Genomic DNA, 14,917 nt, shown 5'->3' on the forward strand with positions numbered 1-14,917 from the left:
GAAAAAATGAAGGAAAACTGAGTTTAAAATATATTTTTTTAATTTCATTCTCATGAACCTATATATGGATTTGCAGAAACTTTTGTCCTGCTACTCAAGACAGAAATTAAAAAAAAAAAAAAGTAAATGTAAGGTAAAGTATTGAAGTTTACTCAAGGGCTAAAAAAAGCCTGTTATAGGGTAAAAAAAATGTTAAGCCCTGTTCTGAATGCATAGGTGTGCTTCTATGTTTCATGGATAGGGACACATATATATCTTGCTGGCAGACAGAAGCAGCAGATGAGCCTACAGGAACCAGAAGATATCTCTAAAAGGTCCAATCAACTTGGAAGAGCAGCTGATTTCCAGGACGTGGAAGGGGGAAAATACCCACTTTTGTGGTGGCTCTTAAAGAAGCTGTGCTAAGAGCTATACTAAGCGCTGACCCAATCCTGGACTCCAGCAAGGGACACAGTCCAAAGAAAAGGCTTCTTCTTGGGACTGAGCCTTATATCAACACACACTGACAACATGCAAGAATCATTTAAAGGAAGCTCAGTCGTCATTCAAATAGTGTCTGTGTGCTGAAAGCTTAAATAGCAGAGGAACATTAATTAGTTAAAGCTGGAAAATACACAAGAAAATTCACATCTTTGTTTTCTCTCTTTACTTAGTACAATCTATAGCTTGGAATGCAGTCGTGCGATACAAGGACACGAAATTAGAGCATAAAAACAGGATTTAGAAATTGAGCCCTAGACATGTGGTTAATACCTTCTGCTTGTTTGCAAACTAGTACTGCTGGATTAGACTACAAAGGAACATAATGAGACTATGCTTCTGGCACCTCATTCTGAAGTAGCAAAATAACCGAGCAAAAGAAAAACAAAATTAATCCTGAAAGAAATATTTCAATAGTAAAAGACATGCAAGACTTGAAACCAGTCAACTTTACACTGTAATTAACTAATTTAATGCAGGAGATGCTCGGTTAACTACAAACCACGCACATTTCTTTTGTGTAACACATTCTGTAGCGTCTTTCCCTGATGCAGTTTCATGCATGCAGTGTGCCATGCTTTGCAGAGCTTTAGACTGCGAGGGGAAGAGGAGCATGCATGAGGCGTCAAAGCCTCCCTTTTCTACTTATCCACGTGGAACAACTAGACGTCCTCTCAGCTCCCCTTGTGCCGGCCCTTCTGCTGTCTCTCACTTCAGCCCTTTTTCTTCTGGTTACTGCCTATAATAAGGGCAGATCAGTCTAGCACTGCCCCTTCTCAGCCTGCCTTTTGCACTCACCTTGGACGGATAGCTGACCTGACTAGAGAGCTCAGAGTCTTTGCCAAGCTTTCCAGCCTTCTTTCCTGACTTCACAACACTCACCTCAGCAGCAGCTTTCTCCTCTGACCACTGCTTCACCTTTCCTGGCTGCCAGCTCCGCACTGCCTGAGACTGTGATCCCCTCCTTGCTGCCTTAGCAGAAAAATGGATCGGTGTTGCTTTAACCGTACCCAAAAACGGGAATGTTTCAGCAGTCCGCAGAAATGGCTGACTGAATGAATTAAAAGGTGAACTTCAGAACTCTAATTACAGCTGATTAATGTCACATTCGCTAAGCCAACCTCTCCCTGGTAGCCACGCTCTGAGGGACATACAGCACAGAAATTTTTAAACTAATCTTCCTTAAAAATTGTTTTCTAGTCTTATAAACCCTTCTGGCACTCTCAGGACCTCTGAGGACATCCCAAAATGATTCGGATGCTAACTAATGCCACTGACTTCCAGTTTCTGTGGGAATTCTGATTGTGGAAATTTGGAGAAAGTTCTGTCCCTCACCGTCAGAGAACAGAATAAGCCAAGAGGAATTCACCGACAGAATAATTTTTACTAATGTGATATTGTGCCAACGATCATTTTCAATTGGGAGAAGAACACATAGCACAGCATGATCTTTTAAATATTATTTTAGTGCTTATACCTTGTTGGTATTAAGATTGCAATAGATCTAGACAACCTGAAACTCAGACACATTCTAAAACCTAAGATCAATACAACTTTTCCTTAAGTGAAAAGTTAAGTTGGATGGCATGATTACCGTCTTTTGTTCCCAGTGCCAGAAACTAAACCAGCCATGTGTCCTTGTTAGGATTGTAATTGTGATAAAAAGGGTCAGCGTCTAAGCAGGATTAGTGTAGATAAAATCTGCATAGATGTAAGACTTAAAACAGTTTGCTCAAGAATCAGGGACTAAGATATTGTACAACATTATTTCAGGCTGTCAGAATTAAAACCATTTTAAAATCCCAGTAACTTTTCTTGTAGAAAAATATTTTCATTTATTTCTTTTCCAGTTATTGAGAACCAGGTCTAGGCTAATAAATGTGCCCAAAGACCAACTGGCATGGAGTAACATCTCTGCTACTAAACCTTTACCTTCCAAAACGGTGACAGTACTCAAAATACATTAGAAAAAGCCCATGGGCTTTCTCTGCCAATTCCCAAACCTTGTCTGGGAATCAGCTAGGAGAGTTGGCTGGAACCAAAATCCTGCCAGGAACCAACAGTTTAGTAGCAGGAACAACTAAGTTTTAAAGCTGAGCAACGCTCTTCACCACCGTTCAGTTTGCCAGTAAGATGCAGCCAATGTGGCAATGTCAAGGGTGAGGCTCTCTGTCAAAAAAAATTAGCTTTTATTACATTTTTTTGCTTTGACCAGGCTCTCTACTATGATTTTTTTTCACAAACAACCCAGCCTTGACAAGTGTCACACACAGCCGAGAGTAGCAAGCACAGCCTGACACTGACCTAAAGCCAGGATGAAACCATCGTGCTGGGCTGGAGCCAAGACGAACAGGACAGCTCCCCTCGCCCTGCCCTCTAAGAATGGCCCCACTTGACAGGTTGTGCCCTTACCGACCACAGCCCCTCCTGGCATTCCCCTCTCACACGACCCGAGAGGGTTGGTCTCACACAGAGATGCAATATTTGTATGTTAAAGGATGGGTGTTAACTTCATGCACAAACACTGTGGGAAGGAGTGCTAGCAGAAACAGCGCAGAATGAAAATATGGCTTCTAAAGAGCATGGGATACACTGAAAGCATTATTTATATAATCACGTAAAGATTAACCTAATAGTCTTTTAAAGGTCTGTATTTGCATATCAACAAGTAATACAAACATTACCACATGGTCAGGGGAATAAAAAAATTAAAGTAATTGCTTAGCAGCCATGCTTCATTTCTGCCCACATGAAAAGGCAAACCTGAGAGAAAAAAAGCTGAAAAAAATGATACAGCTTATTAGTCATAGGAAACATGAGTCACATATAGAAAAAGCCAAGGCATTCACCTTTTGAAAGTTTGGGGATGGCTTTTCAAAAGCAGTGCATACCCTATAGTGAAGTAATTATATATATAAAATTAGATATATATATATATGTTGCACATACATAGACAACAAAGATGACAGCACTCATCTTTTCTACTCTCTTAACTCTAACTGAAAAGAAAATAGGTACTCAGACCCCCAAGTGTGATAAGTGAAATAACACAGCTAAAATACCACTGCTAGATGCAAGCAAATCCTCAAGAGTGCAGAGCACATTGACCCATCACACCACGGTGAAAGCAACATCAACAACTGTACAGCAGAACTTGAAAAAAAAAATTAAAGGTAGAGAGTATGCAAGAGTGGAAATAAGTCTCATATCAACCCCCCCATAATATCAGAATATTGCCCAGTAAACAAACACCAAACCAATTAAACTAGTACTCCATATGATATAAGCAGGAGGAGTGAACAAGTTAATTTTCAAGAGAAGATAAATGATATGATTTCCTGCTGCTCAAGCTGCTGAAACAGATGTCTTACAGATCACTACCATCACTTACAGAAGTGAACATATAAGTTATTTTTATTCCCTTCTTTGGGAAATAAAAATAATTTCTCTTGAGGTGACTCAACGTCTCAACTTTGGCTAAACTTGGCAGATACCCTGAATAAAAAAACAATGAATTAAGTTTAAATTCAACTTCTAATTCTACAGGAAAAAAAATCCCTTCTTTCATATGTTTTACTGTTGTATGGCAAATGTCCCAATATTAAAAAAATCCAACTCTATTCTTTCAGCAAGACACACATCTATACAACTTTAGGAAACCCGATATTTAACGTAGTGTAGATTTTTCTTTGCAATGGTTCACATGACACGAGTGACTGATTATCTAGGCTCTGCACCGAAAAATGAAGCTTGCATGCCATTGTAAAGATCTCTGCTTTGCCATACTAGAACACAAATCTCATGAGACAGCTCCTAAATCATGTTTGCAGACAAGTATACAGATGAAAGTACAACACAACTTTCAATTTTCTTGCTAGTTCAGGAGAATTCTTCGCACAAGGACACACAAGACACTCATACATCACGGGCACGTGCAGAACTCTCCCTTTTAGGGATGAAAGATTCCACATCAACTTATTTAAAAAAAAAACAACTCCAGTTTAATGTTGCTTTTATGTCACACGAAATGAAATGTTTCTCAAGAGAAGTCACATCATTCCAGTAACAAATGTTCATTTGTCAGTAGCTAGGAAATCAGAGTTCAGGATAACTAAAGGAAAGCATCTCTCTCCACCCTACAGCAAAGCATCGTTACAACACAAGGAACAAACTTGAGGCAGGGAGGGTGGTGGTGGTGGTGGGTGGAATTCAAGACATGGAAGTATCATCTATGACAAATTCATTAAAATGGGCCAGTAACCTTCATTTGTTCTGGAACCTGAAGGGTCTAAGCCTATAAATACCATCAACCTCAACTCCAAGAGCAGGATTTTAGGACGTCCTGTCCGAAACATCTTGTCATATTACCCACTTGAGCAAGCCAGAAATAAAGATTTCCTCTTCCCTCCAAAAACAACCCTAGCAATGCATGCATGGCTAGTACAAAGTTAAAACATCGCAGAGGAAGGACATTAATGTTATTAGGATAAACCAGGGCTCTCCAGGTTTGAAAAAGAAGCCTAATTCTGGCTGTTGTTACAACACAGTTCTACAAAATTACAGAAGCTAGAAAATGGGAATAAAGATATTCCGTTTCTCAAGAAATGCCACCTAGAATAGAACTATTTTATTTATTTATTTATTTTATCCTGGACCGTGAGACTGATGGCATTTTAATACAAGACCTCAGAAGTATAGGGTGGGGAAGGGTCTAAACAGTGCTTGTGCTGTGCACCCCATGATAAAGTGATACTTTTGCATGTCCAACTACACAGTGTTTGCAACCTCTTCAAGGACACTGCTAATTAACATCTTTGTGTGTGACATCGACAGTGGGATTGAGTGCACCCTCAACAAATCGGCCAATGACACCAAGCTGTGTGGTGCAGTCGACCCACTGGAGGGAAGCGATGCCATCCAGAGGGACCTAGGCAGGCCTAAGAGGTGGGCCCGTGCGAACCTCATGAGGTTCAACAAGGCGAAGTGCAAGGTCCTGCACCTGGGCTGGGAGAAGAATGGATTGAGAGCAGCCCTGAGGAGAAAGACCTGGGGGTGTTGGTTGATGAGCTCCACATGAGCCAGCAATGTGTGCTTGCAGCCCAGAAAGCCAACCGTATCCTGGGCTGCATCAAAAGCAGCGCAGCCAGCAGGGCGAAGGTGATTGTGCCCCTCTGCTCTGGTCTCACGAGGCCCCACGTGGAGCACTGCATTCAGCTCTGGGGCCCCCAGCACAAGGACACGGAAGGATTAGAGTGAGTTCAGAAGAGGGCCATGCGGATGATCAGAGGGCTGGAGCACCTCTGCTGTGAAGACAGGCTGAGGGAGTTGGGGTTGTTCAGCCTGGAAAAGAGAAGATTCCAGAGAGACCTTACAGAGACCTTCTAGTACCTAATGGGGGTCTACAGGAAAGCTGGGGAAGGACTCTGTCAGGGGGTGTAGTGATAAGACAAGAAGTAATGGCTTTAAACTAAAAGAGGGGAGATTTAGATCAGATATTAGGAAGATAAATAACCGCTCTGAGGGCGGTGAGTCAAAGTAACAGGCTGCCCAGAGAAGCTGTGGATGCCCCATCCCTGGAGGTGTTCAAGGCCAGGCTGGATGGGGCTTTGGGCAACCTGGTCTGGTGGGAGGTGTCCCTGCCCATGGCAGGGAGGTGGAATTAGGTGGTCTTTGAGGTCCCTTCCAACCCAAACCATTCTATGATTATATGGTTCTAACTGGAAAAAAAGAATCACATCAGCACACAAATGAAAAAGAATGACATCTGAAGAGTACTGTATATGGAGTGAGGCGTTCTTTCTATGCTCATATTTTAGGACAGAAAAGCTCAGCCATTTCAAGGTTGTTGTATATGCCTTCAAAAATGATTCAAGCCACAATCCAGTAGGTAGAGGAAGGTGGGTATTGATAGTTGTTCCCATACTGGAAAGTCCAGCATGTAAAAATAAATAAATAAATAAAAATTACAACATGACTACCTTACAGGGTATCATCATTACCTACATCATTTGGGCTGACTCAGTATGGTTACTCACATACACATTATTTGAGAACTGTTCTCCTTCCCCTCTGATGCAAATCAATTTGAAGTGACTGGGAAAAATATATTTTGTTTGAATTTCCCACTGACCATAACATCAAATATTACTTGATTCGCAACATGGAAATGTTCTCTGTATTGCCACATTTTGCTGCTGTGTAGCAGAGGAGCAGCAGCCTCTCTTCCTTTTATCATTTTACAAGATTTATACTTTCATTGCACCAGAGAGTGGGGGTGGGCGTGCTCTCAGTTCTACTGAGCAACTGCTTGCTTAATCCTCAGTTACGCTGCTGACAAGCTGACTAATCCCAGTATCTGAAGTTCCCAGCAAGCTCTCTCCAGATGTATTAACCAGCCATAATGAAACAGGATCTAACACATATACAAACCAAGCAAAAGATAAGAGGTCTGGGGAAAGGGCTCAGCACCTAGATATTTCTGATACCATTGCCAAAAAGAAATCTAAGTAACTCCAGTAAGCAGCTCTTCTGAGAGTCTGATCCCTGCAGACATTATTACACATTAAAGAGAAACTGGTTGTTTTGACGTATGGCCAGTTCCTCTGGAGCATTAAATAACCCTTCTTTTCCTTTGCAGCTTTCCTGAAGCTGCTTCCAGCTCACACTAGATGTATTGCAAGGGAAAGACTGCAAGGAGCAGGCAAGACCCTGTTGCTAAGTGAACTCATGAGCATTGTTACTTATAAGGATGACTAAGAATGCAAGCAACAGTTCTGTGTATTTTTGCCTGCAACACCATGAAGTCAGTGCATTAAGCAGTATGACTAATTTCTGTCCCTTGGATATATTTCTCATCCTCTCCCATCGGCTGGGATACAAGTATGTTACTGCTTCAGACAGTATAGGAAATTATATGGCAGAATAGTCTGAGTTGGTCATTAGTGCATGATAGAAAGGTAGTAACAATGAAAAGCACTTTGCACCTTGCATGAATGCTGAGATAAAGGAGCAAATTCCCCCACTAGCCTCAGAGAAAGATGACTTCAGCCGAGGGAAACTTTTTCCTTATTGGAGAGTACCTCACTGTGTCAAAGGAGCACTAAAGTTGACAACACAATTCATTTTAAAGAGCATGCTTTCCAGTATCTGGTGCCCAGGCTCCTTCGGACTTCTAGTGACTCGCAGTCATCATCCAGAAGGTCAGTAGCTTGTGCAAGGTGAGACATACTTACACTGGCCAGTTCTGCAATTGCATTAGTAAAGTTTGCAACCCAGCAACAACAGGGTCCTGCTTGGAGCTAAGGCCTTGGCTCATCTTCTGCAGCTCCTGCTGTTCACATGCAGAAGTACACACTTCCTGGTTAAATTCTGTGCATTTTCCTGGTTGTATCAGGGATGCCAATGAGGAAAATCAGGTGTTTAACAACTACTGAATATCTAGCTCTTGGGCTGACTATGGCTGAAGCCTTCTTTGGATATCTTTAAATCTCAAACATAATGAGAAATGAAGGTATGCCATGATACTTAAAATATTTTGAGGAGGGGAGAAGCACCACTCTATTAACTTGCGGGGAAAACAAACAAACAAACAAAAACAAAATCCGCACATAAATGTCTGTGAATGCATTTTTGAAATGCTGCATGTAAACTGTAATAAGAAAAGATGAATAAATGTCATTTCCCTGCTCAATCTAGACTTGCACATGCAAAGTGTGGTACAGAGCCTGACAGCTTGTAAACTTAAATTTGTTTTCTTCAATCATAGAATGGTTTGGTTGGAAGGGACCTTAAAGATTATCTAGTTCCAATCCCCCTGCCATGGGCAGGGACACCTCCCACCAGACCGGGTTGCCCAGGGCCTCATCCAGCCTGGCCTTGAACACCTCCAGGGATGGGGCATCCACAGCTTCTCTGGGCAACCTGGGCCAGGGCCTCACCACCCTCTGAGTGAAGAATTTCCTCCTTATACCTAATCTAAACCTACCCTCTTCTAGTTTAAAGCCATTACTCCTTGTCCTACTGCTACACTCCCTGACAAAGAGTTCCTCGCATATTCATTAAGATTCAGATTAAGTAACAGGTATATGAAAGGTATAGCAACAATGAATCCCGAGATGTGCATGAATTACAAGATCTACTTTAAAGATGTAATAGTCTCTCTGGAATGATACTGCCCATCTAGCATGATCAATTTTCTGAATGCTACTAAATGCAAACTGGCAAAAACATGGAATGCAAGTGATAGTTAATAAGAAAAGCAACAGCTAAACAATACAATAGGCCTTACCTAGCTGTTTTTCTCGTTCTTCTCTCCTTTCTCTAGCAAGCCGTTGCCTGTCATCGACCTTTAGTATTGGCGAGTAGTCTGCAAATGGAAGGAGAGGAATATTAATCATACAGTATGAAATCCAATAGCAACATAAACAAGTTTTTAGGGGAATGAATATTAAGCACCTCTAAGCATTCTACTTTCAAAATAGATCACTTTTCCAGAAATCCCTCTTATGTAAAAAATACAGAACAATTAAACAACTACGAATGTGCTCTAATTATGAAGATGTAAAATACTCCCCCAAAATGGACTAAGTTGTAACCCTGAATATTCCAAGCAGGACTACTGCCTGTGAAAACTCATGATGAAAATGTTTTATTCTTTTTTTCCTAGCTTAAAACAACTTGACGGCTTGAAAGCACTCTGACTAAATATTGCTCATTATTCCATAACCTCCTTCCAAAATGTGTTCACAGGAAATTCTCCAATTATAATGCAGCACCCTCTTCCCACCAGTATTGACTCAAAAAACAAATCAGTCCTATTTGAGAAGGCTGAAGAAGCTCAGTACGCATGCAAAATAGGTCGGCTCAAAACACTGTAGCAGTTCTGGTTGAAGTTCTGAAGAGTGAGAACTAAGACAGCAGGATGCTGATCTCCTACAGATGTTGTTTGTGCATGCATGCGTTAACAGCTCTGGCAGACACGTTAAAACGGTGCAGCATGTACATGAAATGGTGTACTACCAGTAAAGAAAGAGAATTTCCTCAACTATCTTTTAAAGTTGTGAGTTAGCCACACAATTTCTTTAAAATTATCTGCCACTGGCTGCTTGGATCACAGCAGTAAGACCAACGGTAATATGAAAAATCTATGTCAGAGCCATTCTTGACTACAAAATTCAAGTTTGGTTGGAAAGTATCATGTGCTCGGTGCCACAAAATAAGCTATCTGGAAAACAACAAAATGCTAAACAGCTAACATCCTACTTCCAGTCTCAGCAGTGGAGCCAAAGACCCAACAGGAACAAAATCTGAGCTCCTTATTCATCTCAGCATGCTGCCAAAACTAATTTCCTACTCATCCTTAGCTTCTTCTGTTAAACTTGGAAAGCTGTTGATTTTATGCCTTTTCACTAGCACTGAAAAAGTCCGCTTTGAACAAAAACAAGCGAAGAAACAAACAAACAGTCACAGAAAATGGAAAAGCTTTCTGTGTATAACGAAGCGGTATGATTTACTTTAATATTGATGTGAATTCTATTTTTTAATATTTTATGTTGAAGTAAAGAACTATTTGGAACTTCCTGTCACCATGGAAGTGCACATAAAAACAGAGATATCTGTAACTGAGATGCTTTTCATTATTCAGTAGGAATACATAAATAAGCAGTCTGCACAAACACGTAAAGTCAGCCTCTTTGTGTGTGTACACTGCATACCTATGAAAAAAATTACTAGCAAAACGATGTCATAAAAATGAGGTTTAAAAATATGTATTTGCAGAAATAAATCCCTGAAGTAGGGATGACTTTTACACAGCTATTTGAATTAGATAAAAGTCAGCAGTGTGTATTTCATACTCCAACAGAAGTTTCTGCATCAGGATGACAAGACTTCTTGAATGAAAGAATTCACTGATGGCTAGCTTCAGTTTAGCTACTCTTAAATTCTTTTCAGTGAAAAATGGCCATCCCAACAATGGCCAGAGAATACAGCCTCAATTAATGGTGTCAGTATTGATGAAAAGAGCAGCTGGGAGAAATCCCATTGCACAGTGGGTAGGAAGAAGAACATTCAAACATTATAGCTCCGATGAAAGGTACAAAAAGCGAACAAGTTACCAAAGCCAAAGATAATCCATTGCCCAGCTACAGATCAAACCTTTAACGCTGGTTAAATAGCACACAGTGCTGCCATTTATGAAACTACATCTAGCCATGCCATTGCACAGATTTGTCCAATGTACGGCGGAAATTAACGTTAGGTTGATATTGAGAAACGTGCTGACTTGCATGCAGCCTCTTCAGCATGCAGACGCAGGTCAAAAGGGTAATAATATTCCTTCTCTCTTGTGGCTGGCACACAGAAGTCACAAAACATGAATTTCTATATCATGAGTAATTAGTGCTACTGGAATAATGCACACCCAATATGAATTCCCCTGGAAAACAACGATTCCCTTCAGTGGCTGTCAGCAAAGTCAGTGTAACATTGAGTTGACGGAGTGATGAGACACTGGGGAATAATACGAAATCCCACTTCTTTCAGAATGTACTATTTTCCTTCAATTTTTTTCCTGCTTTCTTGAGAGAAGATTTCCCTATCAGGGGAGAGGAAGCAAGTCTTCAAAGAGGCAGTAGGGTTATATGGACAGGTAAACTGAAAAGGTCTCCCTTAAGAATTCCTAATTACAAGCCATATGAGGAATAAAATAAATTTTTAAAACTGCCCTCTGACATTCTGTTTCAAGATACCCAATTATTTTTTCTGTATCACACACCTGATAGTGTCCACACGCACACCCCCTCCCAGCACCCCAGGCTGTTAGAACAATCCCAAGGAATTCACATCAAGTTGCAGGCTATGCAGAATGTAAGCATGTTTTCAGTCCAAGAAATATATATATTTGATACATTTTGGGGGCACAAAGGAGTAAATCAATATTGGCCCAAGGACAACACGTTTGTAGCACGCCAGCCATCACACTGCCTTTGCTCTACTGGTAGTTGGAACAAGTCTTACAGTATTAGTTAAAATGTCTTTCCCAGGCCTTGACGATGATCTTTCATAGTTGGGCTACAAGTCCAACCTCAAACAATTACATTACGATACGCCGAGACCCCAAGTACACAGCTTCAAATTGCTGCAAAACAATGAAGTTCACTGGGACCGCTCCCCAGTTTATTTCTCCTGTCTCTTCATGTTAAGAACCCATCATGCAAATACTGGGGGACTGGCATTTTAGTAGGAATACCAGGACAAACATACAAGGTACTCCCCCTTGCTCAAATTCATCATCATGCAGTGGCTTTATGTTGCTTCATGAGGAAGTGGGAAACGTCATTTGTAACAAATCCTGCCAGAGTTTCTCAATTCTTACAGAAAGAGTTGATAACTGGGTGTGTGCAAAGCCTTAGAGAGGACAGTTGCAGTCCGGTTACGATGTGAAGCATGTAAACTCATGCTCAGAAACCTGTTCTGCTACGCTTCAATAGATTTGTAATAAGCAGAGCTCTAAGACAGAACATACAAATACTTAACATTATGCCAGAGAGGGACATTTGGAGATTAAATAAGCCATAGTTCTACTAAGGGAAAATTAATTTTGTACCTATTGCTGAAACTCTGTGCCCAAATAGCGTTTTTTGTGAACTTGCAGTGCTTACCATGTGTTCAAGGTTTGTTTGTTTATAATTTTTTTTTTTTTTTTACCAGTCCACTTAAATAGCTTAGGTGCCATAGATTTGCTGTTGTTGTTTGGTTGGTTGGTTTTTCCCTCACCCCTCAGAAATTCAGCATTGAAATGCCAGTCTTTTTTGGTCCTTCATTATATTAAGAAAACAGTCTTTTCAAAGCTTCCAGATAATTAATACTGAACTCTTAAACTCAGTTGGCATTTGTAGAAATTACAAACTGAAAAATTCCAACTTAGCTATCATATGTAAGTATTACATATGGTCAGTTTCTACAGCTCAAGTGACTACCAGCTGCACTCAGTGTGACTTCAAAAATACTTTAGACTACTGCCATTCTTCATATACATCTATAATCCTCTCAGCCTCTTCTCACAAATGGCTACTTCCTTTCTGTCCTCAACTCCTAGGGTTCCAATTTCTTGCACTACTGAAACTAAAAGAAACAGAGTGGAAAACAACAGACAGATTGTTTGCTAGTTCACGGGGGAGCTGCCGGGAGAAATATGTGAGCCACAGCATTATTTGAAAAGATGCATGCTTGGATCTCAAAAACCCTCCCCTCTGTCTAGCTCCCTTCTCACTCCCACGCACACACTCAGAGTTGCCTGTGTTTCCCTTGGACTCCTAATATTTGTTCAGCCTGTAGACACCTTCCAGACAATGACTTCCTTTACAATGACAGCTGTCACTCCTGCCGCAAACAGTCTCTCCTTTCTAACTCAAACAATGTTTGACATACAACTCTCATGCAGCCTAAAGGAAAAAAACAGTTCTCAGGAATCCTCTCTTCAAGGCAGGGACTCTCACCAGCTGGGTGCAGAGCTGAACCCTGCACCCAGGAATTCTGCGCCCCCTCCTACACACCAGCACAGATGAAGGGACATGGGAGCAGCTAGGACACCCGCCTGAGAAGTGAGGGACAGGGATTAAACTACTGCTGGATAAAGTGGGTATTAAGCACTGTACAACTCCAGGAGCTGTGTTTTCATCATAAAAGTGGGTCATCTTAATGCATTCTCTCCTGCTCTTCCCGCTGCCTGACTGAGAGCAGTCAGCATCTTCTGCTGCAGCCAGCGCTGCCTGACACGGTGCGAGCTGAACTCAGGCAGCACCAGGACTGCTCCCCTGCAGGGGCAGAGGCCAAAGGCACCCAGACTGGGGCTTGGGAAGAGTCTGTCAGGATGAAGCAGCCACTGAGCTGCCAGGCTGCCCAGGAGTTGAAACGGGGATCCTTACAGTGGGGGTCCTTACAGCGTGCTGAGCCCTCAACAGCACAAGCACCTATGCTGCAACGCAGGCAAAACTCAGGTATCTCAGTGGTGATCTGGATCTTGGTCTAAGCATGCAAGTGGAACAGACACAGGGCATCAAGGATTACATTAAGCATTTCAGTACATAGTCTGAACTGTGTAAGTGCAGCATTAGTGAACTCTGAATTAAATCCACACAGTATACCAATCAGGTGGGGCGTGGTAATGACAAACATCTGCCTACTGCACGGAGTACACTACAGAAGATGGCATACATTGTGATAAGTGAGGAGGAGTCTAACAGAAGCACTTTTACATAAAGCTGCAAACCCTTGTCTACAACAGATTCCAGTGCAAGCACAGATGCAAGTACAGTGGCTTCTGTAACCTCATCTCACTTCCCAACTCTCATTCCCAAACTGCACTAAAGCACTAGGAGCTTTTTTAGTTTTGCTTCTTTGTGAACAATCAGAGACTCCTGCCTAACTAAATATGAACAGTCACAGTTTTGACTGAAATATTAAGAGAGGTATAAGAGCATAAAATGTCTTAAAAGTTCCTAGGAAGACACCTGTTTTTAACATACCATTGAGGCAAATAGCTTTACAACGTGAAACATACAGAAGGGCATACCTGTTTTAGTTCCAGTGTTGCTTTGTCCTGAAGTGAATTTCTTGTCTTGTGTTTTAGAACCTTCAGCTGCTAAAATAAGGAAAGAAAAAAGATTTAATTAACCATATTGTTAGACAATAGCTCTCTTTTTCCCTTCTCAGTGATGCTTTGGAAACCACTATTTCCAAAGAACAAATCTTTTTTTTTTTTTTTTTAAATTAAAATTTCCCTTCTGAAGAAGCTGGATGAATCACAACGATAAAAACAAGTTAGTGGAAATACCTGAATGAAACTGCAGGCTAACTTGGAAGAAGCAAACATATTGCAATGCACGGTGAGAAAACTGTGTTGGTAAAGGTGACTCTCATACCCTAGGTTTCTGAAGGTATGGTGCAAGATACCAGTAAGAACTTCATAGACTTCACAAATTACTAATGCACCCATTATCCAGAATTGAAAAGAGAACATTTTATGACCTAACTGAAGTCTCAGTGAGGAGAGATTTCTTAATATTTTTAATAGACATTTGATCAGGCCCTAGAAAGAAGTAATTATAGTGCTCTGGATGCCCTTTCAGTGACCATTTATAAAGGAAAACGAAAAGATTCATTATCATACTTCAAATCACCACCATATCCTTGGCTTAGCGTCTATTTGATTGAAAACTCAGGCAGGAAATTAGATGCCACAATTTTCTCAGCTTACGATTCATCTTCATCTCCAAGAGCTCCACTATAGGAGCATTTGAGTCCACAACACTACAATCTGGGATGAGTGCACAGACAGACTGTAATAACTCTAAAAACCCCTCCACAGACAGCTAGGAAGTATTTGCAAGCAAGGATAAAAAGAAAGTTACATTGATATAGCTGAGGGGAGGAAAAA

General features: G+C 41.1%; 1 protein-coding gene across 10 annotated transcripts in view; it reads right to left on the reverse strand.

Moving 5' to 3' along the window:
- Positions 1 to 14,917, reverse strand: part of MAP7 (microtubule associated protein 7) — a 111,587-nt gene that overhangs the window by 39,706 nt on the left and 56,964 nt on the right. For all 10 annotated transcript variants that reach the window (XM_083828378.1, XM_083828381.1, XM_083828376.1 and 7 more), the window contains 2 exons: positions 14,054 to 14,122; positions 8,768 to 8,845 (listed from right to left, as the gene is read on the reverse strand). In XM_083828378.1, coding sequence (XP_083684504.1) covers positions 8,768 to 8,845; positions 14,054 to 14,122 — 147 coding nt within the window. The remainder of the gene's footprint in view (positions 1 to 8,767; positions 8,846 to 14,053; positions 14,123 to 14,917) is intronic.

The sequence above is a fragment of the Anser anser genome (genome assembly GCF_964211835.1).
Source record: "Anser anser genome assembly, chromosome: 3".
Lineage (NCBI taxonomy): Eukaryota > Metazoa > Chordata > Aves > Anseriformes > Anatidae > Anser > Anser anser.